This window comes from Colossoma macropomum, unplaced genomic scaffold (genome assembly GCF_904425465.1).
Source record: "Colossoma macropomum unplaced genomic scaffold, Colossoma_macropomum, whole genome shotgun sequence".
NCBI classification, from domain to species: domain Eukaryota; kingdom Metazoa; phylum Chordata; class Actinopteri; order Characiformes; family Serrasalmidae; genus Colossoma; species Colossoma macropomum.
Window position 1 is genome coordinate 1870897 of NW_023494808.1, and position 22856 is coordinate 1893752.

General features: G+C 38.9%; 1 protein-coding gene and 1 non-coding gene across 2 annotated transcripts; both read right to left on the reverse strand.

Moving 5' to 3' along the window:
* Nucleotides 1-6915: 6915 nt before the first annotated feature.
* Nucleotides 6916-16568, reverse strand: LOC118798218 (immune-associated nucleotide-binding protein 10-like). Its single transcript, XM_036557601.1, has 4 exons — nucleotides 16487-16568; nucleotides 14559-14616; nucleotides 10214-10259; nucleotides 6916-8608 (listed from the first exon to the last, which is right to left on the reverse strand). Exons 2-4 carry the CDS (start codon nucleotides 14574-14576, stop codon nucleotides 7158-7160), a joined length of 1515 nt encoding a protein of 504 aa, XP_036413494.1. The 5' UTR covers nucleotides 14577-14616; nucleotides 16487-16568; the 3' UTR covers nucleotides 6916-7157.
* On the reverse strand, nucleotides 9278-9349 carry trnac-gca. Its single transcript has one exon. It is a non-coding gene; the product is annotated as a tRNA-Cys (tRNA).
* Nucleotides 16569-22856: the final 6288 nt, after the last annotated feature.

Genomic DNA, 22856 nt, shown 5'->3' on the forward strand with positions numbered 1-22856 from the left:
TCTGAGTCCATGGTCCTAGCCTGGAAAAGGATGACGTGCCCAGGTAAGGAGAAAGGACCTTCCCCAAGTGGAAGAGTTCTTTGGCGTCTTGTACATACCCAGCTGTCACTGTGTCTTAAGATGTCCTGACAGTATTTATAAGATGTCTTGAGTCATTTTCTTATGCCAAAACATCTCAAGAACGTCTTAAGACGTATGAGTGAAGACAGTCTTTGTCTTGAGACATGAAAGTTAACGTCTTAAGACAAAGAAGTAATTATTTTGTGTGTCTTTAAGATGGGGCATGACTTAAGACATCACTTTGCCTTAAGACAGTTCAGTTGAGACCAAAGAGTGGTCCATTACAAAAAGTCCTGTGGTATGAATGTGGTATTCCTGTGGTACTGCCAAACTGAAAATTACAACTGAGGATTATCACAGCACTCCCTGATGTAGAATATAATGAGAATAACAAGTATGTCCTCAAGAAACAGCCTGCTGCAATGTTAAGGTTTTTGTGTGATATTACTAAAAGAACATTCGCCTGCAGCGATTGCCTCAAAAGGTTGTGCAACAAAATATTAAGTTAAGGGTACCATCATTTTTGTTCAGGCCAGTTTCATTAGTTTTTTTTTATTTTATTATTCTGTTGAACCACAATTCAAAAGCAATGTCTGATTTTCATTTGTTGATTTTAAGTATTTTTTTTTATTATTATTACTTTTATCAGTTTCAAGTTATTTCAGTGACCATTGTGGGTTTTTCTTTCTGTAACAGAAGGGTTCCAACAATTTTGTCCATGTGTGTAAGAAGCACATAAGAAGCACTGCAGTGAGAGTGTGGATAAACATCCAGCTTAAGCTTTATTTCGTAGATCTAATTGTTTATATTTAATTGAATAACGCTTTAAACATCGTTTAGTGGATTAATCAGGTTTTGTATCAGCTAACTAACTCTTCAAAAACTGTTCTCCAGCTAAAAGGTACGAGGTGAAGATATGCTGTGACTAGGCTGGTAACAATAAGTCGATCAGCAATGTCAGTTTACATTAAAGACTTTAGATTGACTGTGCTTTTAGTGTAAAATTCAAGCCACAGGTGATCTACTGTAAAATTTTGTGGGGTTTATTACAGTGTTATCAGTTTCCTGGCAGTGTTCGCTAAAACCTATTGGCAAAATACGACAATAACCGAGTGAAATCTGCCAGTGGCTGAGCTGATTATCCATTTGTAAACAACATGGGCTTCAAATGACTTGAAAATTCTGAATCACTAAAAAGAACGGACACTAAAGCCTCACACCAGCTCAGAAAAAGCCTAGGCGTTAATGAGGCAGCAACATTAGCCTATCTAGATCATTACTTCACTCATTGTTTGGAAGTTCATATGGATCCTCACCATCAATAAGATTCATTTTATCTTTATATTGTTTGGCACCCCTCTGGAGTTGGTTGAGACACACTCCCTACTCATTTGATAGAATTTTAAGCATCACAAGCCTGAATAAATTAAAAAATTCAACATCTTAAACTCTTGCAGCAGAACATAAATATACAAAAATATAACAGTATATATAAAATATAACAATCTGTAATTATAGTTTCACAGTACCGCGGGTAAAAGAGAGCACAATTTCGCGTCCGTGTTCAGTTTTGAGTCTTAAAACTACATTACCCATAATGCATTGTTCTGAACGCGCATCCTTACGGTAAACTGTTACCATGGATACGGAACGATAGCTTTAGCTTTCGCTTAGCCACCTCTGTTTATCACATAAAATAGATGCTATAAACGTTCTTACAGTGATAATAAGCGCATTTTTAGTGAACCGTTTCTCTTCGTAACTCAAACACAGACAGATTCACTACAAAACTGCGAGGCTCCGTTAGCTCCGTTAGCATGTTTACTAGCACCTGCTAACCTGGATTTCTTTACCAAAAGAGGAAACTTAGTCTAATTTAAGAGCGATAGTTGGTGGAATTGGTTCAACTACCACTTTACCCGCACAGTCGCAGGAGAAATCATAGAAAACGGCTCTGTAGACTTTAAAAGTCTTTAGTTTTGTTTACTGCAGAGAAACAGGTTACCTCGCTTCCCTTAGGAACGTACCATCACTGACACAGGGGGGTCCGCACAGTTCCCGATATCCAAAATTCCTCTATATGTTCTTTCCCTTAGGAACATATCATCACTGAAACATAACAGAAGTTTTTCTAAAAGTATAATGATAATAACAAATAATAATAACATTATTATTATTATTATTATTATTATTGTATTTAATGTTTTTAATTAATCATCATCATCATCATTGTATCTGTATTTTAGGCAAGCGTGCATTCATTTGTTACTAAAAGTTACTCATTACTACTTTGAATCTTTTGACATCCACCATTAAATCCACAGTTCCAATATGAATCATCATGTGGGCTTTATAGTGCGTTGATACAAAAATACTGTTCTGAAGGGACATACATTATCTCCTGTAATCAAATTGGAATCTTTTTCATGTACAATTTTTTTTTCTAAGAATATATTTCTTACACCTTCGAATAATAGTTCTTTGGCTCTTGTGTCTCTGTGAGGCTTGTTGTCATGTTCTGTGAGAAATCAAAACAACTACAATCTGTCCTACCAGACATGGCGGCAGCCTGTGGTTCAGGAGCTGGAGCTGAGTATTTCCATCATCATACACTCTTTAAAAGGTGGTTCTTAAAGGGTTCTTTGGTAAAGAAAATAGTTCTATATAAAACCAGGAACACTCAAAGAACCCTTTTCATGATTAAAGGGTTCTGTTTATCGTGAAATGGTTCTTTAGATTGATGGAGAATGGTTCTATATACAACCTGTAAAGATAAAAGAAAGATAGTAGCCCAATTCAGGGGCTGCGTCCTTCGGAGGCTGCATTTGAAGGCCAATTGCGTCACAGCAGCGCGACTAGGCTGTCCCATTTTGAAGGCTCCTTCATAGACGGCCAAGAAATGTGTCCTACTTTTCCATGGCAACAAATGATCCAAAGGGTGGATCCTTCACCATCCAACATATCAGTTCACTGCGTGCCGGTGAGGATTCGAGAACATGGCGGCGTCAGCAGAGGAGCGAACGGCGGCTGAGGAGACACTTTAAAAGTAAGTACTGGGTTTAAACTGAGTCGAATAGCTACTGATGCAGATGTTAAAGCTAATGTGGTCTGAAGAAAACTTATGCTAACGTTTTGTTTTGTTTTAGGGAGCAAAGAGCCGACAGAGAGACGCATCTCCAGCTCTAATAAATGAAAAAAAGGAAATAAAATCAAAGTTTCTGACTCTGTCTTTAAAGAACTTTAAAAGAACCTGAAAGGAGCGGCGTTCGTGACGCAGCGGTGAGGGCGGGAACAGGGGTGCTGTGATGCAAACAGGAAATCCACCGTAGAGCAGACCGTCTCATTTCGGTTCAGCCTTCACGAATCTACACAGCCTTCGAAGGACATGGCTTCATAGACTACGTCCCTTGAAGGATGCAGCCCCTAAATTGGGACACAGCTACTGATTTCACAATATTCCTCGAAGGTGACGGTGTTAAAGTTGGCTTCCTATCACATCTTCCTGTTCCACCTTAAACCATGCAACAGTTCCCTCCTGTGCCGACATCTGATTCAAACATGCTACCTTTGTGCGGCATGAGCAATACGTACAGTGTTTGTGCTGCATTGAGGAGCAGTGAGAAAGTTAGATGAGTAAATAAGTTACAGTTAAATCAGCCACTTTGCCCAATAAAAATAAAGTTTATAAAAGTGCACAGTACATTTGTTTACCCTCGCCAGCATTCTGACTTGTGAAGGGCGATGGTTTTAAGTATGGTAGACTGTTAGACAAACTGGGAAATCTGTGTATAGCCTGGAATGTTTCACTAGTATTTCATTTGATAACAATCATGAATTAAATTACAGAATTACAGAATGTTTAAGTTTTTATTCAATTTTGTGGTTGATTTTCATGGCTTATTTCAGTGCATTTTGCTGCGTGACGCACACAGCGTCTTTTCTCTAAATGCCACCCTGCTTCTGTGCCACTTCGCTGATGTAGCCTGTGTGAAAGCACTGACGTCAACACGAGTGCCAAAAAAAAAATCAAGATGTTCCATGTTGCTCACGCGACAGCGAGCCACAGAGTGCGCACATCACAGCGAGCACCAGAGTGAGCAGCCTAAGTTAAACCGTTTTATTTTTAATGCTGCTGGTCTTCCACCATGCCTACATTTACCTCTCCACACAGCTGCGAAAGCTGTGCCTGTCTGTCCCAGAGTTGAAAGGCAGAATCATGCTTCTGCACCAAATCAAGAAGGATGAGAACTTGATAGATTCTATGTTAGCCACAGCTCAGACCCTGGCTTTACCAAAGTCTTAGGTGCGCAAAAGTAGTGGAATGTATGAATAAAATAGTAGATAAATGTTATCTTCATCACTACTTTCCAAAACCGCTGCAGCAGCTTCAGCAGCTGTAAACTCTCTGCACTCTCTGTAAACTCTCTGCTCTCTTTCACATGAGTCTCCGATGTGGACTGAATGAAGAATGAAGGGTTTCCTGCGTGATGGTCAGTCCTTAGGGATTTCCTGAGTGTCCATTGGTCAGTTTCACACAGAATGTAGACGGACACACGAATCCACCAGTTCCACACGGTGAGGGGCAGATGACGTGTATCTCAGCCCCTCTTCATAGGCTCATAACTCCGGATGTGAGTCTCGTATGATCTCGAGATAAGATGGAATGGAAAGGGCGACTCTACAGATTCAGGAAAGATATTAATAGGAACATCTAATTTGATGCGCCAACACATTTGTCGAGCCTCCTAGAGAGCATGTGAGACTTTGTTATGCTGGGTTTATGGAGGTTTTTTCAGTCTTCTCAATCCTAAGGGTAATTGTTATTTATCATTCAAATGATTTGTTAAGTGTTTGACACTTAATCGTAGATCTGTTTAATATCTTGATTTTTTGTCCAAATGTTTGTCTTTTTTCTCTGTAAGCTTAAAAATTGTCACTTTTAACTGTTCTCAGAGGAAAATTTTAACTTACAAATTTCGAATTCATTACAAATTCATTATTTGATTTCTGAATTTTATCAGACACTGGTCTTCCCATTTTACCAATCTCAACATTTCCATGTTCTTTAATAACAGAAATACATATAAATTTCCTGTCCCTCATGATTCCCTCTCGCATTATAAAAGTAGACAAACCTCAAGACCCACCAAGACCCTTTGATAAAGTTTATTGTTTAAACAAGAATTTTAAAAGAATAGTACAAAGCATGGTTCAATTAGACATGCATTTCTATTAATTTCTTATTATGTAATGCATTTTAAAGCCATAGTTACACTTCAAATATAATATGCAGCATACTTATCAACATAATACCTGGACCTGTATTCTGAAGAAAGATGGTTCTTCAAGGGTTCTTTAGTAAAGTAAATGGTAGTAAAATAAATGGTTCTATATAGAACCAGGAACACTTAAAGAACCCAAATTGATGGGTTCTTCAAATTATGTTTGTATATGGTTCTATACAGAACCTTTTTGAAAATGGTTTAATAGAGCACCCAAAAGGGTTCTTCTATTGTTCCAATGTCAAGCTATGTCCAATGTAACAATATGTCCAATGTAACAATAGAAGAACCCTGTTTCAGTGCTATACCTCATACCTATATAGAACCATCTGTAGCACATTCTCCATCAATCTGAAGAATGCTTTCACAATGCAAAGAACCCTTTAAGCATGCAAAGGGTTCAAGTGTTAATGGTTCTGAATAGAACCATTTTGTTTAATAAAGAACCCCTGAAGAACCATCATTTTTAAGAGTGTAGTAACAGCAAAATCTAGATAAAACAACAAGTTTCTTATTGCGATTATAAAACTGAATATGTAAATATGGGCTAGTGAACATAAGACTACAGAAATCAGCATTTTGTCAACGTTTAAGACCATCATTTAAACTTAAAATAAATAAAAAAATTAGTACATGTTCAGTCATTAAACAATAAACGAAATCAAATACGTTTAACTAGTTTTGAGTTGTTTGTATTTCTAATGTATAAGCCAAAGAACAGATCTGCTCTTGTTAAAACTATTAGAACTATTAAAACATGAACTATTAGCAACATAGTAAAACTTACAAGATGGTCATATTGATTTAAGGATTGGTAAAAACAAAAAATGATCTGATTCAATCGCATGTAAAATTTTAAGCTTGGTTTAATAGGCCCTTTTCACATGAGCATGTACAGCTTACTAAAGTGTTAGAGCTTGAAACAAAAACAGCCTCATCTCAGTTTCAGTGGTTTATCAGCTGATGATGAACAGAGGAAAACGAGTTCGTGCAGTGAAGGAATAAACTTTGTCGGACAGAGTAAAAGAACCTCTGTGTCTGTATTTCACCGCTGCTGACTGACATCACACTGAATGCAGTTTGTCCTTTAAAGTTCCTGCTGCAGCCACTTTCAGAGGAACAGTTTTCATTTTCTACCTCAAAAATGACCAGCAACTGAAAGAGCAAGTAAGCAAGAAAGAAGAGGGGATGCTACACAATGGTAGACACAGCCCTGCCCCAACTTTTTTTAGATGCGTTGCTGCCATCAAGTTCTAAATGAGTTAATATTTTTCATAAAATGGTAAAATGTCTCACTTTCAACATGTGATATGTGTTCTATGTTCTATTGTGAATAAAATATGGGATTTTAATTAAAGATTTTAATTTTAAACAGTGTCCCAACTTTTGGGGTTGTAGTTATTTTCACCTTTTCATCGATTTATTACCCTGTAGATGTTAGCTGATGTTACTGTACCCTGATAGCTGTAAAGGAATTTTTCCACAAATCGTTTATGTGCTTTATTTAGTTCGGACTCCCACATTGTTGTGTGTTTGGTTCTCCAACAGTTCTAGATTCATCCTCGAATTTCAGTCTTGGCAACTATGACAAAGATAGACTAAAACACCTTTCTGTGGTGGCTGAAGTGATGCGAACGCCTGTATTTATAAGGTTAATAACTGTCTGTAAGGCAATAGCAGAACTTGTTTTACCCAGTCTTTAAACACTTCTGTTTCTTGTGAAAAGGGCCTATTGCAAAACTTTCTACACTTGGTTATGATTTAAATGTCATAATGGTGAAGGTGCAGGCCAAATGTGTTATCAATGACTGTTGATTAATTGGCCTTAAAAAGTGGTTCCTCAGCTTCATCCCCAGTTTCAGTTTTACTCCCCACATTCCAGCATGCTTTCAGTACATCTTCAGCTGTGTCTGCTAAACCTCGAGCCACTTTTTTTGCTGTCTGTTTTTTGTTGTCAGCCGTCTTTGAAATTTCATAGCCTGATATTGCACCCTTCCCAGCTCCGTAAATAAAACAAACTCCAGCTCCAACTCCTGCTCCTATCCCAGTCCCAACTCCTGCACCCAGCACTGCTGCCTCTGCCAGGGCAGCTGTTGTAATCTCAGCAGTGACCCCTACTGCAGCACCAGCACCTGCAGCAGTAAAACCTGCTCCTATGTCTGCTCTCTCCACTGGTGCACCTCCAGCTTGTGGTCTTTGATGAGTTGCCTTTCTATATCCTGCCCTTATAAGACCTGCTACTAACACTACTGGTGCTGATACTCCAACTCCAACTCCCAAGAAAGCTCCTAGTAATATTCCTATGGTTACACCAGTCAACGGTCTCCCTATCTTGGTTCTGACTTTCTTTATTGCTCGCCTCCTGATCTCAACCACATCCATTTCTGTCACATCTCTGACCTCCCTTTTATCCTTCCCCTCCTCTATTATGTTATTCACTTCTTCTTTAATGGCTTCTCCAGTCGCTTCTAAAGCTTCGTTTTTGTAGGGCTCTCTGTTGTTTTCAATCAAAATTATATTTATGGACTTCATTAACTGGGCGATCTGAAATCTGTTGCTTCGGTAATCCCTGCTTTGGTCTCCACTTTCAACTTGCCATTCTGGCTGCATGTTATCATCTGGATCTGACATTATGTTAAACCATGGAATTTTATCCATTTGGTTTGCCTGAATTCCTGCAACAGAATTGTTCATAAACTGCCGAGGAATGTTTGGCCATTCTGGAACTCTGTTACTGTTATCCTTGTTCCAGTGTTTGTTGTCAATGACATGAACTCGATTTCCACATTTCTCAGCGAGATTTTTCAGTGTTTCCCCCTTAACATCAGACTGATTTATGAAGTCATGGATTGTCATGTTCTCGTCAAGATCATCACCGCGTGTGAAAAGCAACACCGTATGATGAAGAACATCATCACTGAAGTACTTTCGAAACTTCTCCACTGCTTCCTGGTTTTCCTTGGTGTATCTCGCTACCTCCAACACTAAAATAACAACATGAGGGCCAGGTGCACACTCTACGAGACATGATATTATCTCTTTCTTGAGTTCTTCCTCATCCTTCCTGTCGGTGTCAAAAATGCCAGGAGTGTCAATAAGAACAATTCTTCTGCCGTTGATTTCTTTTTCATGTCTTTCACAAATGCTTGTTTGACTTCGTGGTGAACAAACTGCTTTAAATACTGTCTCTCCAAGAATTGTGTTTCCAGCAGAACTTTTGCCAACTCCTGTTTTTCCCAGGAGTACAATCCTCACCTCATCTTCTCCTGAAAAACAACCAAACATATTCGTACAGCAGTATGAATTTGTCAAGTTATAAATATGTAGTAATTAAAAATAATACTTGTTTTTTTGCATCATGAAAGGGTTTTTCAGATTGATGGAGAATGTACTGTATATGGTTCTGTATTGAAAAGGGTTATATACAGCACCAAAAAGGGATTGAATGAACCATTTTGGTGCTGTATAGAACCCTTTTCCAAAAGGTTCTATATAGAACTGTCTACAGCACATTCTCCATCAATCTGAAAAACCCTTTCATGATGCAAAAAAACATTTAATCATGCAAAGGGTTCTTTGGGCATTCATGGTTCTGTATACCATTTTCTTTACTAGAAAAATGTACCACTAAGTAAGTACTTTTTTTTACCAGTACATTGATTCAAGATTAAGAGACCCTTATTAGTCCCACAACGGGGAAATTTCATTTCCGCATTTGACCCATTCGTGCAGTGAAACACCACATACACTATAGTGAGCACACTTGCCCGGAGTGACCGCAGCGCCCGGGGAGCAGTTGGGGGTTAGGTGCCTAGCTCAAGGGCACTTCAGTCACATACTGCCGGCTCAAGCCAGCGACCTTCCAGTCACAGGGCTGGTTCCCTAACCTCCAGCCCACGACTGCCCCCAAATGTTAATTCTAAAGTGTTCAGGCAAGGGGGCATCCAGATTTGAACTGGGGCCCTCTTGATCTGCAGTCACATGCTCTACCACTGAACTATACCCCCTGTCATTCATTCCATAATAATTGGTATTTTGAGGTATTGGTTATGCTCTTCATACCACTAAGACAGGAAAACAGGTTGTGACTGTGTGATAACTATGTGCAAGGTTATTTTAAAGTTTTGTTTACATCATATTACAGAGAGCTTACCAGTGTGTACCTGGTAGTATGTCTGGCTAATTTCTTCATATGAGGACAATAAGAGAACAGGTAGTTGCAATTACTGTGTACAAAGACACACATTATTTCATAGACTTAGTTACTAAGTTACTTACTTACTTACTAAGTATGCGCCAGGTATTAATTTTAAGTACTACTTATTCACCCATTAACTTTTGAATAAGTGCTGTTGTACTTACCTGGTAGTTTTTATGATATGTACTGAAAAATCACTTGTAAGTACTTCACTACTATTGTATACTGTTGGCTCATCACCAAACCAAAACCAAGCCAAACTAATATTCTTGGAGAAAGAGTTAAGTCTAAAAATGAAATGATGCCTTATTTGAATACAGAAATAGAATAATGGAAAAAAGCTGAAAAATGGAAAAAAGCTGAAAAAGTCAATTGCAAGCGTTTGTTCTTTAAAGGCAGTATAAGCGTATTTTACTTCATGAAAATGTCTAAATAAAACTTTTATTCCCAAAACATGAAGTATTTAGAAATTGCTAGGCTTCCACAAATGATGCATTGTTACAAATAAATAGATCTATGAAGAGCTTGTTAACAGTTATTAGGTAGTCTGTTAGGTTTGGGTACTTTTATTAGTCAATGATGATTAGGTAATATTTTCCAGTGAATAATATGACATTTGATACTTACTTTAAGAACCTTTTTACTGCTTTCACCCAAATTTTTAAATACCTACCATTAATTTCTCTGAAGGTATTCAATGTGTTGTCTTCATAGTCCACCTGTAAATAATAATAATAATAATAATAATAATCTTATATTACTTAGTATACATGTAAAACTGAAACAGTAATAACATTGTAATTAATATGCTAACATTAAGAATAATAATTTATTAATTGGGAAATGAATCCTTGAAAATGAGAATGTGACTCAATAAATAAGCATTTTGGATCAAGTGCAGGGATCCGAAATGCACTTTGTTTTCCCAGTTTTAGGTTCTGCTAGGTTTTAGTCAGCTACCAAATTTTAGAATCCTAAGGTCACCCCTTGATATTTAAATGTCATTTCAGAACTAACCCCCACAATCAAGACGTAAATAAGACCACACAAAGAACAATCTTAAGGATTTTTATGTGCCATGTACAGGGTGATTCAAAAAGATTCATCCAATTTCAAAGCCTCATATTTTTACAACTGTGAGGCGCCTAGGAACCAATCACAATCCAATTGAAAGAGGGGGTCATAGAGTTTCTGACTGTCAGTGGAAGATGGCTCCCTTCAGTCTGAGAGGAGATGAGACCCCTGAGCAGAAAGCGTTCTGCGTTCTCCACTTCAATAAGAGTGAATCTGTCATAACTGTGCAGTGTGATTTTCGTGGGCAGTGAACCTCCAACAGCTCAGAATGTTCGTCGTTGGTTCCACAACACTGGATGATCTCCGAAATCGCACTGAAAGAGCCGTGAGTGCAGCGACACCAGACATGATCAATCCAGTATGGGATGAGTTTGACTATGGCATTGATGTTGTCTGTACAGCTGGAGGAGGTTCATATTGAGCACTTGTACAATTACATAATAAACTTTATGCTCATTTAAACCATTTACAGTTTACTGCACTGATCTGTAATGATTTACAAGTGAATCAAATCATTTTGAAATCGGATGAATCTTTTTGAATCACCCTGTATTATGAGCTGAAGCAGGCCTGGTGCCATTATGTTTCAATTCAAAAAGAAATTGTCCAAAACAAATAGTCCCCTCCCTTTAAAATGAGGCCCATGAAGGGCAATATCAGGGGTAAACTTTGCCCAAAAGAAAGTACAGGTGAGACAGGTGGGTTCTCTGTCTCATTATGCTTGAGCCAAGTCTGAAGTGCCTCAAGAAACTTACCCACAAAGGAAAAAAGTTTATGTTGCTATTGATCTTAAGGTCATTGATTACTTTCACCAATGCAGTTTCAGTACTGTGGTTAGCTGTAAATCATATCAAATCATACAGGTTACATTCTGAAAGATTAATAAGTTATGTAACTGTCTGCAAACAGAATTCTCAAATATTTTACTGATGATAGGATTATTAGAAATTGGCCTGTAATTGCTAATAGTAAGGGGGTCAAGTAATTTACGATTCAGCAATTCACAGTGTTCAATGTTCATGCAGAAGACGAGTTAGAGGAAGCATTATTTCTACAAGAAAATCCTCTTTATTGCCGCACAGCAGAAAAGGATTACAGCCTAGATAGCAGGCGAGGTCATTACCAGCCATACGTCTTTGCTTCACGGTAGATACTTAACCTGAATACTTAGACCCACACCTCGGCGCAAAGTAACATAAGCAACACATCCACATAACTTAAACTAGTGAACATCAACATTAAACAATATAAAATGTCCCTTTTAATGGGGATGTGAGCCTCCCATGAGCACACAACAACCACACAAACACATTCCTGCCACGCTGCTATGTCACACCAGTTGGCTGTGTCTACTGATTATACCACATCTCCCCATCTCCGCTTTAAGTAACCAAAGTCTCGTTTTACATGCCAGAGGTTCGCCCTGAGTGAGGCTTGATCTCACAAACCTTATGTTAATAGTCAAGAGCGTTAAGAGACAAACCACCTGGCGGGCAATGAGGAACAGACTCAAGTGCAGAGCAACTCTGGGAAAAATAAACATCGAACACTCAATCACTGTGATCCCAGACTAATGTGTTATGCACCAAGCCACCGAAGGGGTAATGGCTGTATAAAACTCAAAGGCTTAAAAGATAAATTAACTGCCCAACACTGAACTTAAAAAAAACCCCTTCTTAATCTCTCCCTCGATACTCAAGGAGAACACTTAAGATATTTGTTTTTTTTATACTTATGCTGAGATTAACTAGAGAAAAACAAAAGGCTTGAAACTCGAGAGGGATACTGAAAATTACTAGTCAGAGTCATGATGTTTTTTTCTCTCTTAGGTTAGGCTACTGTGGAAAGAACATTCACAACAAGAACATTTACCAAACATTGAGCATCTGAGCACTGAGCATAGTGCTAGTCCAGAAAATTGTGGCCCACTGTCAGTAATCAATATCTCTAGAATGCTGTGTCAAGCAAATATTGATTTTAGGCATATTCTGGAAGACAGCTGAGCAATTTTGACATACATCAAATAGTAATCTATGTCTAGCAGGTAGTTCTGACTTTTCAGTGCTCTGGGTTTTTGTTGGCATAAGTGGTTATGATGATGTTAGGATACCCTAACGCATAACCAGGACTTCAGTACACCTGTTACCTTCATGGTCATTAAGGTGACTTTTATTATGGCCGACATTCACTGGAATAAATCTAAACGTCTACAACCCCATTTCCAAAAAAGTTGGGACGCTGTGCAAAATGTAAGTAAAAACAAAATGCAATGATGTCATGAAAAGACTATATGTCTATATATATGCTGCCGTCCAGACGACGTCTTTTTCAGGGAAGGCCTTGCTTATTTCAGCAAGCCGATGCCAAACCACATTCTGCATGTATTACAACAGCATTGCTCAGTATTAAGAGTTCAGGTGCTAAACTGACCTGCCTGCAGTCCAGACCTGTCACCACTGAAAACATTTGGCGCATTATGAATTAAAAAATACGACAAAGGAGACCCTGAACTGATGAGCAGCTGAAATCCTGTATCAAACAAGAATGGGAATACATTTCACTTTCAAAACTACAGCAGTGTCTCCTCAGTTCCCAAACGCTTACAGAGTGCTGTTAAAAGAGGTGATGGGGGGCTCCCAGTTGGCGCAACCATCTAAGTGTTTGCCTTTCATCAGGAGATCGTGAGTTCGATCCCTGGTGATGCTACAGCCATCCGTGGCCGGGAGTCCAAGAGCGCACAATTGGCTTTGCTCTCTGGGTGGGTAAGATTGCCCCCCTCTCCCCCCCATCACTCAACACAATGCTTGTCAGCGCAGGCATCTGTTAGCTGATGTAACCTCCGAGCACGTTCGGCTGTCCAATGATGTTGCGTGAGCCGAAAAGATGTGGTGGCTGGCTTCACAGGACCCAGAGGAAGCCTGTTTGCCCTCCTAACGCTGTTGGTATCGTGCGACTGGGGGAGTCTGAACTAGTGGGTGGGGAGAAAATGAGGAAAAATGCAAGAAAAAAGAGGCAATGAAACACTGGGGTAAACATAGCCCCGTCCCAACTTTTTTGGAATGTGTTGTTGGCATCAAATTCAAAATGGGCATATATTTTTCAAAAAACAATAACATTTCTCAGTTTCAACATTTGAAATGTTGTCTTTGTAGTATTTTCCTTTAAAAACATGGTTCACATGATTTGCATATTGCATATTTGCATATCATTGCATCCTATTTTTATGTACATTCTGCGCAGCGTCCCAACTTTTTGGTCCAGGGGAATCCAGGTGAGGTCCAGGGGAATCCAGGTGAGGTGGGATGCACTGTGTTATATAATGCTAGTTTATCAGTACTGTTTATATGTTGAATATGCACATGATTACATAATGAGAAATGGCCATACCGTGTGTGTGTGTATGTATGTAATATATGTGTATTGTTTGTTTTCTTGTCACCTCTGGATCTGAACAGTGATATGACCCGGATCAAAGATGGTGATTTGGGATGGTCTGTGTGGCTTCAGATGTATTTCAGCAGAATTGCACTAGTTCTGTTTGGAGAAATGACTGCCGGATGCTGACTGAGGAGTCAGTGGAGTCATTTATATACAACTTTGGTTTTTAAACTTTTCCTCACAATTGTAAATTGTGTGTACAGTTGCAGTAAACCTCAGAGCACTGGGAAATGGAGACCTGATGCCCAAGTGTAGTGAATTAGGAGCCTCCGGACCACCCACCCACCACAACATCATCTTTGAATCTTTGCAAAATTTATTCATTTGTTTGTCAAGCCAGACTCCATCAGTCATCAGTCATTTCATCATGCAAAGGGTTCTTTGAGTGTTCATGGTTCTATTTAGATCCATTTTCTTTACTAAAGAACCCCTGAAGAACCATCTTTTTTAAGAGTGTAGAAGAATATTGACATTTACACAGATCTTTCAATATATTACTCTTTTACCTTTACAAAAGGCTCCATCACTGTTGACAGTTTAGGACAGTAGTCTGCGTCTTCTCACCTGAAAAGAAGGACATGTTCTTTATTTCAGTGTTGCTCAATCTTGTTCTTGTGCTACCATCAAGTCCTCTTCGGCAAGTTCCTACTTACAACTTCGGAGGCCATAAGTATGACTTGATAACCTCCCATGATTGAGTTAAGGTGGGTGTGTTGAATGTACAGGACAGTGGGCCTTCAGGACCAGGGTTGAGAAACATGGTCTTATTTCATTCAAACACACACTGATCAGGCATAACATTCTGAACGCCTCCTTGTTTCTACGCTCATTGTCCATTTTATCAGCTCCACTTACTATATAGGTGCACTTTGTAGTTCTACAGTTACAGACTGTAGTCCATCTGTTTCTCTGATACTTTGTTAGCCCCGTTTTACCCTGTTCTTCAGTGGTCAGGACCCCCATGGACCCTCACAGAGCAGGTACTGTTTGGGTGGTGGGTCATTCTCAGCACTGCAGTAACACTGACGTGGTGGTGCGTTAGTGTGTGTTGCGCTGGTCTGAGTCGATCAGACACAGCATATTTTTTCTCTGTGATGTGGGTGTGGCTGAAGTGTCGAGGAGCCAGGAACTCTGAAGACCAATCAGCTAGCTTTGAGCAGGGGGCTTTATTTCTATTGGTGGAGACCAGGGCTTAGTCACTTCTACAGCTTGTTTCGAGGGAAGATACTGTAACCGTGGTTGTTATATCTTTGCTTCAGCTCTGTTCACTTTTACATACCACTGAATGCTCAACACTGTATTTGGATCAGTCACTTGCCAGTTTCCTGTTTTATAGTGGCTGCAGCTGCAGACCGTTGAAGAAAGCCAGTTTCATTTGTGTATTTCCTTTAAATTAATACTTTCATTTTACAGCTGCAAAATGTTTGAAAGTGACTAAAATTGTATGATTAATTCCTTATTGAGACTACAATATCAGTTGTCAATAATGGTTACTGTTTAAACTGTTAACCAATTTACATTTCGTTATGTGTTACCTATTTTAATAATAAGCGATTAATTAGTCAAAATGTGCCCTTGTGCAAAAGTTTTGCACCCCTGGTCAAGTTTTTATGATGCGTGTAAATAAGTGAACACATCCTCTACAGAGACACACTTCTGCACATTTTAATGCACAATCACTGTTTATCTACTGGAGAAAAAAAATAAAACGTGGCCTTTGCAAAAGTTATGGCACATTTAATATTGTATGACATTTTTTCCCAATATGTTAAACTTGAAAAAAAGACTAAAATTAGCAGAAAATTGCATTTAATGTTGTTCCCTGTTCACTCTCAGAAATAAAGGTACCAAACTGTCTCTGGGGTGGAACCCTCAAGGGTCCATCTCAGTACCTTTAGTCAGGGAACATAACTGAACCATAATCCACTGAAATGATATGTTCTAAGCTGTACTGACTCCACACACCCCGTCTCGCCTCCAGGCTTTTATTTTACTGTTCTGTTTAAAACATTCGGTTATGAAAAGGTACAAATACAAACTTTTCACCTGGAAAAACTTATTTAAGGTTCACAATCAGGCCTTAAAACCACTGTTGTACCTTTGGGGGAACATTTACACTGTTTGTGCCTTGAAGAACGAAAAATGTACCTTTTTTTGTTAATCCACAAATTTGTTACCATCCTGTAATTTTCCTAGATGTACACAATGGGCTTGTCATGAAGGTTAATTGCTGATAAGTCCTGCCTTGTTATCATTATTTAGAACCACACTGATTAAAGATTACTAAACAAAACCCCTTTAAAAGATAAAACATGAGCCCATCAGAACGCATCCGTTTTGCTCAAGTGTCAAATATACATTTCAAGATAAACTGTGGTTTTAAACAAACATTAAAAACATAATCATTCTCTTCATAGAGGGGTAACTGTCTTACCTTTGAAAATTAATGTGTCGCTGGTCACTCGTATATTGGTGTTGAGGTCTCAGTAGAGTGATGAGTCTTCTGATACTGGGTGTGTACTGAAACAGAAAGTTTCCTTCCTGTCAAGACTAGGAGGAGGTGTTTTTACATGTGGGTTCTGTTCAACACAGAAAAAAGGCCCCATAACCAACTGCATGAAAGATATATATCTATATATATATATATGTATATATGTATAGTATATATATATATATATATATATCTAAAATGGTAATTTTACAGGAGAGGCAAAAAACATACTTTACTTTTAATGTATGTCAATGGAACAAAATGGAGACACAGTGTTTTGCTCTGAGAGCAGCGAGATATATATATATATATATATATACATATATATATATTATATATAAATAATATTTAAAGTATAATGTATAGCAAATTATTTCAAAATGTAGATATTAGTTCCCTTTAGATCAGCACTGTGTTTTTACAATAACATAAAAGCCAGTGGCACCCAGTGTTTCACTCAGAACACAAATACAGCAGCAATTTTTACAGTGATTATTATACTAACAGCAACAAATGAAAACAAAACACACCTTTGATTTTCAGATAATAATCCTATATATTTATATACAGTGGACTGCAAAAGTCTGACACCACGAGTGAAAAGCCTTCTCTTTTGCACTCCTTTCTAATGTAATACAAAATTTTTATTACAAATTTTTACATTTTACATTTACAGCATTTAGCAGACATTCTTATCCAGTGCGACTTACAAAAAGTGCTTTGTCTATCCAGAGAAAGTATCTTTGCTAGTTACCAGTAGGTTAGAGAGAAAGCTAGTCCTGAGCTCAGATACTGCTAGAAGCAAAAAGTCACCGTTGGTACCCAGAGAAAAAGGAACAGAGTTAAACACAACAGTGCAATACAATACAATACATAAGTGCAGTACAATACATTACAAAGAATACAAATGATATTATCAGCATAACAATCTGAGTGAAAAGTAGAATCTTTGAATATTGTTTTACTGACGCTCGACCTGCTATGACCTCCACGAGTTTTTACACAAGCCTCTGCTGAGCGGATCAAATTCACCTGAAAGTCGTCTGAACATGAGCTGGACGAGATCAGACTAAAGAACTAGTCTGTGCTTTTTGTACAAAGCACTCGACATGGTCAGTGTCACAAACGTGCTTAAATTTTAATAAGGACCAAGAAACAGTGCAGAATCTTCAGTTCTTCTTTATTTTGTTTGTTAAAACTGTCTTCTTTTAAGTTCTTATTTTCTTTTTTTCTCAACTTTCAGTTATCTCTAAACATCTCAGTTATGAACCTAGAATGTTTAGAAATAGTGGGAACTTCACAATCAGCACAGCGAAAAAAGGAACTAACTTATCAGTGAGTGTGTTTACATTCACTTAATAATCCAATAACTGCAGAAAATCTGATTTTCTTAGTAATCTGATCAATGCATTTATATGCACTTGAGTAATCAGATAATGGGGAAACTCCAGGTCTACATGAGTCAGATTTCTGCTTTACAACCAGCCAATAAACTCACCGAAGAAGACGCGACGTAAACATAACGTGAAACTCAAACTTCATGTGGCGGCTTTTTTTTAAACATTGCATCACTTTACCTAAAAATATGAACAAACATCATCTGGAAGATGAAGAATATTTAAATCCTTCATTTCGTCAAGCATCTCTGCGAAAGAGACCGCGGTACCAGAAATAAGAAGCAGCGTCGCCGCAAGACGCAGCGAAACACTTTTGGAGCGACGCTGCTTCTTATTTCTGGTACCGCAGTCTGTTTTCGCACATGCTCAGACTGAGAAATCTGAAAGAAATCAGAGTAAGAGTTTACAGCACTGAGAAATCTGATTACTGAGCTAAAATCCAGCCTCTTTATCAGATTTCTTAATCAGATTTCTAGATCGGAGTATGGTGTTTAGAAGACCATGACTGCAGAAATCCGATTATGATCAGATTATTGAGTGCGTGTAAACATACTCATTGTGTTATGGCCGATTATAATCTTGATGGTCTTCGCATCTTTCCTAAACATCCACTTCAGTTTCTCCTCTGATACATGCTTAGCAACCAATTCCCTGTCCGCCATGCACCTCGATCAAGCTTTCAAGGTGTTCTTAGCAGTGAACTTACATTCCTGTAAATGTCCTTTTTAATTTGAAGCTCCATATATTCGAGAGACGTACCTGTAAAAGCGAGAGCTGAGACTAAGACAGAGCAGAGGACGCCCAAAGCTGAATATAAAAGGTCAGCTTTGTAGGGAAGTGCTGCATTAGTCGTTAATTGAACCCCTGCTCTTGCTAATGTTTGCATAATCTTACAATTCTTTTGTGTCATTTGGAAAAAAACATGCGTTTATAGTATAAGTGTCCAACACTTTGCTCACTGTACTGCCATTGTGGTGCTGTACGGCTCTAAAGTAACCTGCTGTAATATCATACAAAATTCCTGACCACCAAATAAGGTAGCCAGGTAGGAGCCCACCAGACATTTGTGCCTAGGGGCCAAAAATGATGATCCAGGCCTGCTTGTAGTTTGTTAGCCCCCTTTTAACCTCTTCTTCAATGGCCAGGACCCCCATGGACCCCCACAGAGCAGGTATTATTTGGGTGATGGATCATTCTCAGCACTGCAGTAACACTGACGTGGTGTTGGTGTGTTAGTGTGTGTTGTGCTGGTGCGAGTAGATCGGACACAGCAGTGAACATGCAGAGCTTTTCTCAAACTGCTAATGCTGCACAATACATTCCCGAAATGAAGAGAGTTTAGTATTATAATAGCACAAAGACAGCATAGCATGCTTACAGGATTTTATTAGGTATGTATGTAACAGCGTGTGAACATGTAAATGGAAAACATTAAACATTGGTGTGGATTATAAAGGTGACGAGATTAGGCTCAGGTTATCTTAGAACTTGGCTAAAAAGGATCATAGACACCTGAACGGTAGAGCACATAGAGCATCTGCACCTCCCCTTTAAGTAGAGGAGTGTCATACATGGAGCATTCTACCAAATTAGTTGAAACCATTGCAAAAACAATAAAGTTTTCAGACTTTAGATTTTTTACAAGGATCTATCTGAGCCCAAGGTATTAATAGAGATAGGAATGTGCTAAATATATACAAAATTATCATTCACAGGGTTCTTTCTTCACTTTTGGGTGGTGTCTGTCCCAAACCCTAACCCTAAATTTACACTTGTGCTACACCATTTTGATTACTGGAAGTTTAAGAGCGCATTGACGACTCATCCAGGAGGTCACAAAAGAACCCAGATGAACATCTAAAGTGCTGCAGGCCTCACTTGCCTCAATTAAGGTCAATGTACACGATTCCACAATGAGAAAGACAGCAGGCAAAAATGGCATCCATGGGAGAGCTGCAAGGCGCAAACCACTGCTGACCAAAAAGAACACAAAGGCTTGTCTTGCATTTGCCAAAAAACATCCAGATGACACCCAATACTTCAGAGATAGAGTTCTGTGGACTGATGACTCAAAGGTGGAACTTTTTGGAAGATATGGTCCCTTTACATCTGACATAAAGAACATGATAGCAACAGCGAAGCATGGTGATGGTAGTGTGATGGTCTGGGGCTGCTTTGCTTCTGCAGGACCTGCACAACTTATCATAATAGAGAGAACCATGAATTCTGCTCTCTATCAGAAAATCCTGAAGGAGAATGTCCATCTGTCAGTTTGTGACCTAAAGCTCAAGAGCAGTTGGGTTATGCAGTAGGTCAATGATCCAAAACACACAAGCAAGTCCACCTCTAAATGGCTCAAAAGAAACAAAATTGAGGTTTTGGAGCGGCCGAAGTCTGGATCGGCAAAGTCTTCACCTGAATCCCATTTCAAGACCTTAAACTGGCAGTTTAGGCTCGAACATCCTCCAGTGTAGCTGAATTAAAACAGTTCTTTAAAGAAGAGTGGGCCAAAATTCCTCCACAGTGACTCAGCGCAAGTTATCGCAATCATTTGATTGCAGTTGTCACTGCTGAGGACGTCACAACCAGCTATTAGGTTTAGGGGTGATTACTCTTTCACACGGGTGACACAGGCTTTGATTTCTATTAAAATTAGTTGGATGATCTGAAACATTTAAATGTGACAAATTAGCAAAATGAGAAGAAATCAGGTGAGGGGCAAATACTTTTATAAGACACTGTATACATAATTTCTAACTTCATATAGTAATATTAGTGATTTGATTTCTAAAGTTTTTAATAAATGTGATTTCTTTCCTTTAGATATTGGCAGCAACCAGTATTTAAATGAGATCAAGCACTTTAAATCTGCAGATTCATTTTTCTTTTTGTTTCATGTCTCAGTTCATCGTGTCTTTGATCAGTTTTGTTTTTTGTTCTCACAAACCAGAAAGAGGTGTTGTTAACTGTTAGACTTACTTTGTCTGCACCGTCAATAGTCTAACCGAGCTGTGGTTCTTCTGTGGTTTCGTCAGTTCGTTTTGTAAGTTTCGATTGGCCAATGATAGCTCATTGCAAATTCTTCTGCGAACATAGTTTCAGAAGTAAACCAGCAACGTCCTGCCAAGCCACCACAGAAGTTTTCTTCAGCAGACTGGTGTGGAACTGCAGCCTGACGTCACCAGCCACTGCAGAAAAACTAAAAGAACCTGCCATCTTTGTGAGGGGCTGACCCAGGCCAGCTGTGGTTCACTGTATTCACTCATCCAGGCCAGTTTTTGTGGTGCTTCTAGGGTAACGTCTCCCGGGGGCTCCGCTGTAACCCAAGGACCACCCTCTAACCATCACGCAGGACCCACAGCTCTTGGCCACCAACTTCTGTACATAATTCCGTCTTGGTGCTGTTACTCTGTTCCCTTTTTAAAGACCTAGATCACTCTTTACATTCCCATAAAATAGCTATTTATGAGTTTCAGTACAGTATATTCATCTGGTCAACCTCATCTCTCTAGTTTCTCTTCTATTCATCACCTATTAATCCATCATTTAGTGCATATTTATCTTATTAATAATAATATCCAGTCAATAAAAGACCTTTTATTAAAGGTATTCTGTGCTTGGTTGGGTGTGTAATCATCACACTCTAGTCAACCCTGGCCATAGGAAAACGCTAACCTGAGGGGAAGTTCAAAATAAGTTATGTTTATGGCATAAATGTGAAATAAGTGAATTAAGTGGTGATCACCCGCTACAAGAACTAAGACACTAAACAACCTTTATGACTCTCAAAGAACACAGCTGTGTGTTTTCCCAGATCTTCTCTTTCCGCTTAACTGTACCATCCCAAAGTAATGAAACCACCTCCACCTCCAGCCTCTTTTCACTGAGGCTCCCTGTGAAATCTGTTTTCCAACATTATGGAACTCTCGCCACTGCCACATCGGAACTCAACCGTTTCATCGGGTCCATATTAAGTCCTTTTTCATTTAATTTGCGTTCTTGGAATATCTGAATTTTAGTCATTGGAGCCTTGAATTATGTTCCCTCGAATTATGTCTGTCTCTACTATAGGAAACAAGAATGTCTTAGTTATGACTGTTTAGCAGCCAAGTATAGTTTCAAAATTGCATGTGTTTGTTTATTATATTATTCTTTGCTGTTTTTATGTCCGTTATAGAGGAGGTAATTCTCTCCCTCAAAAATCTGTTTGCTCGTTACTAAGAGTAATACTCTGTATGAAACTCTATCCCCAGCATGCCTCTTTGTCTCTCTTAGGAGTAAACGTTCTCATAGCCTAGTAAACATATATGCATAAACTTGAATTCAAACTCAGATGCTTAAATCTAAAACATTCATTTGGTTAAAAAAAAGGCTGATTTATAAAAATTAAAACTCATTTATGTTAAACTGTTTCTGGTAAGATGGGAGTAGAACCGCCTTGGGTTTGACGACACGAATCAGCAAGCAAGGCATCCGATAGCCTGGAATATGATACACTAGCTCCATACCAAATCCCCGCCCAGGAGGTGTGGCTTGGACCCAGTCTCACAGGGACTCATGCATTTTCATTTAGAGAATAGAGGAAAGAAAAAGAGAAAGAAAGTCTTCAGAGAATTTGTGTCATTTGTCCATTTGTCTTTTTTTCCCGTATTTTCTCCCTAATTTAGTCGTCTCCAATTCCACCCGCTAGTTAGGACTCCCCCAATCACACGATACTACCGATGCTAGGAGGGTGAAGGCGAACACAGGCTTCCTCCGAGTCCAGTGAAGCGCTACCGCATCTTTTCAAACTGCCGCTCCCGCAACGTCATTGGACAGCTGAACGCGCTCGGAGGAGAACGCTAACCACCAGTTCTGTTACGTCAGCTAACAGACGCCTGCGCTGACTAGCATCGCGTTGGGTGATGCGGGAGTAG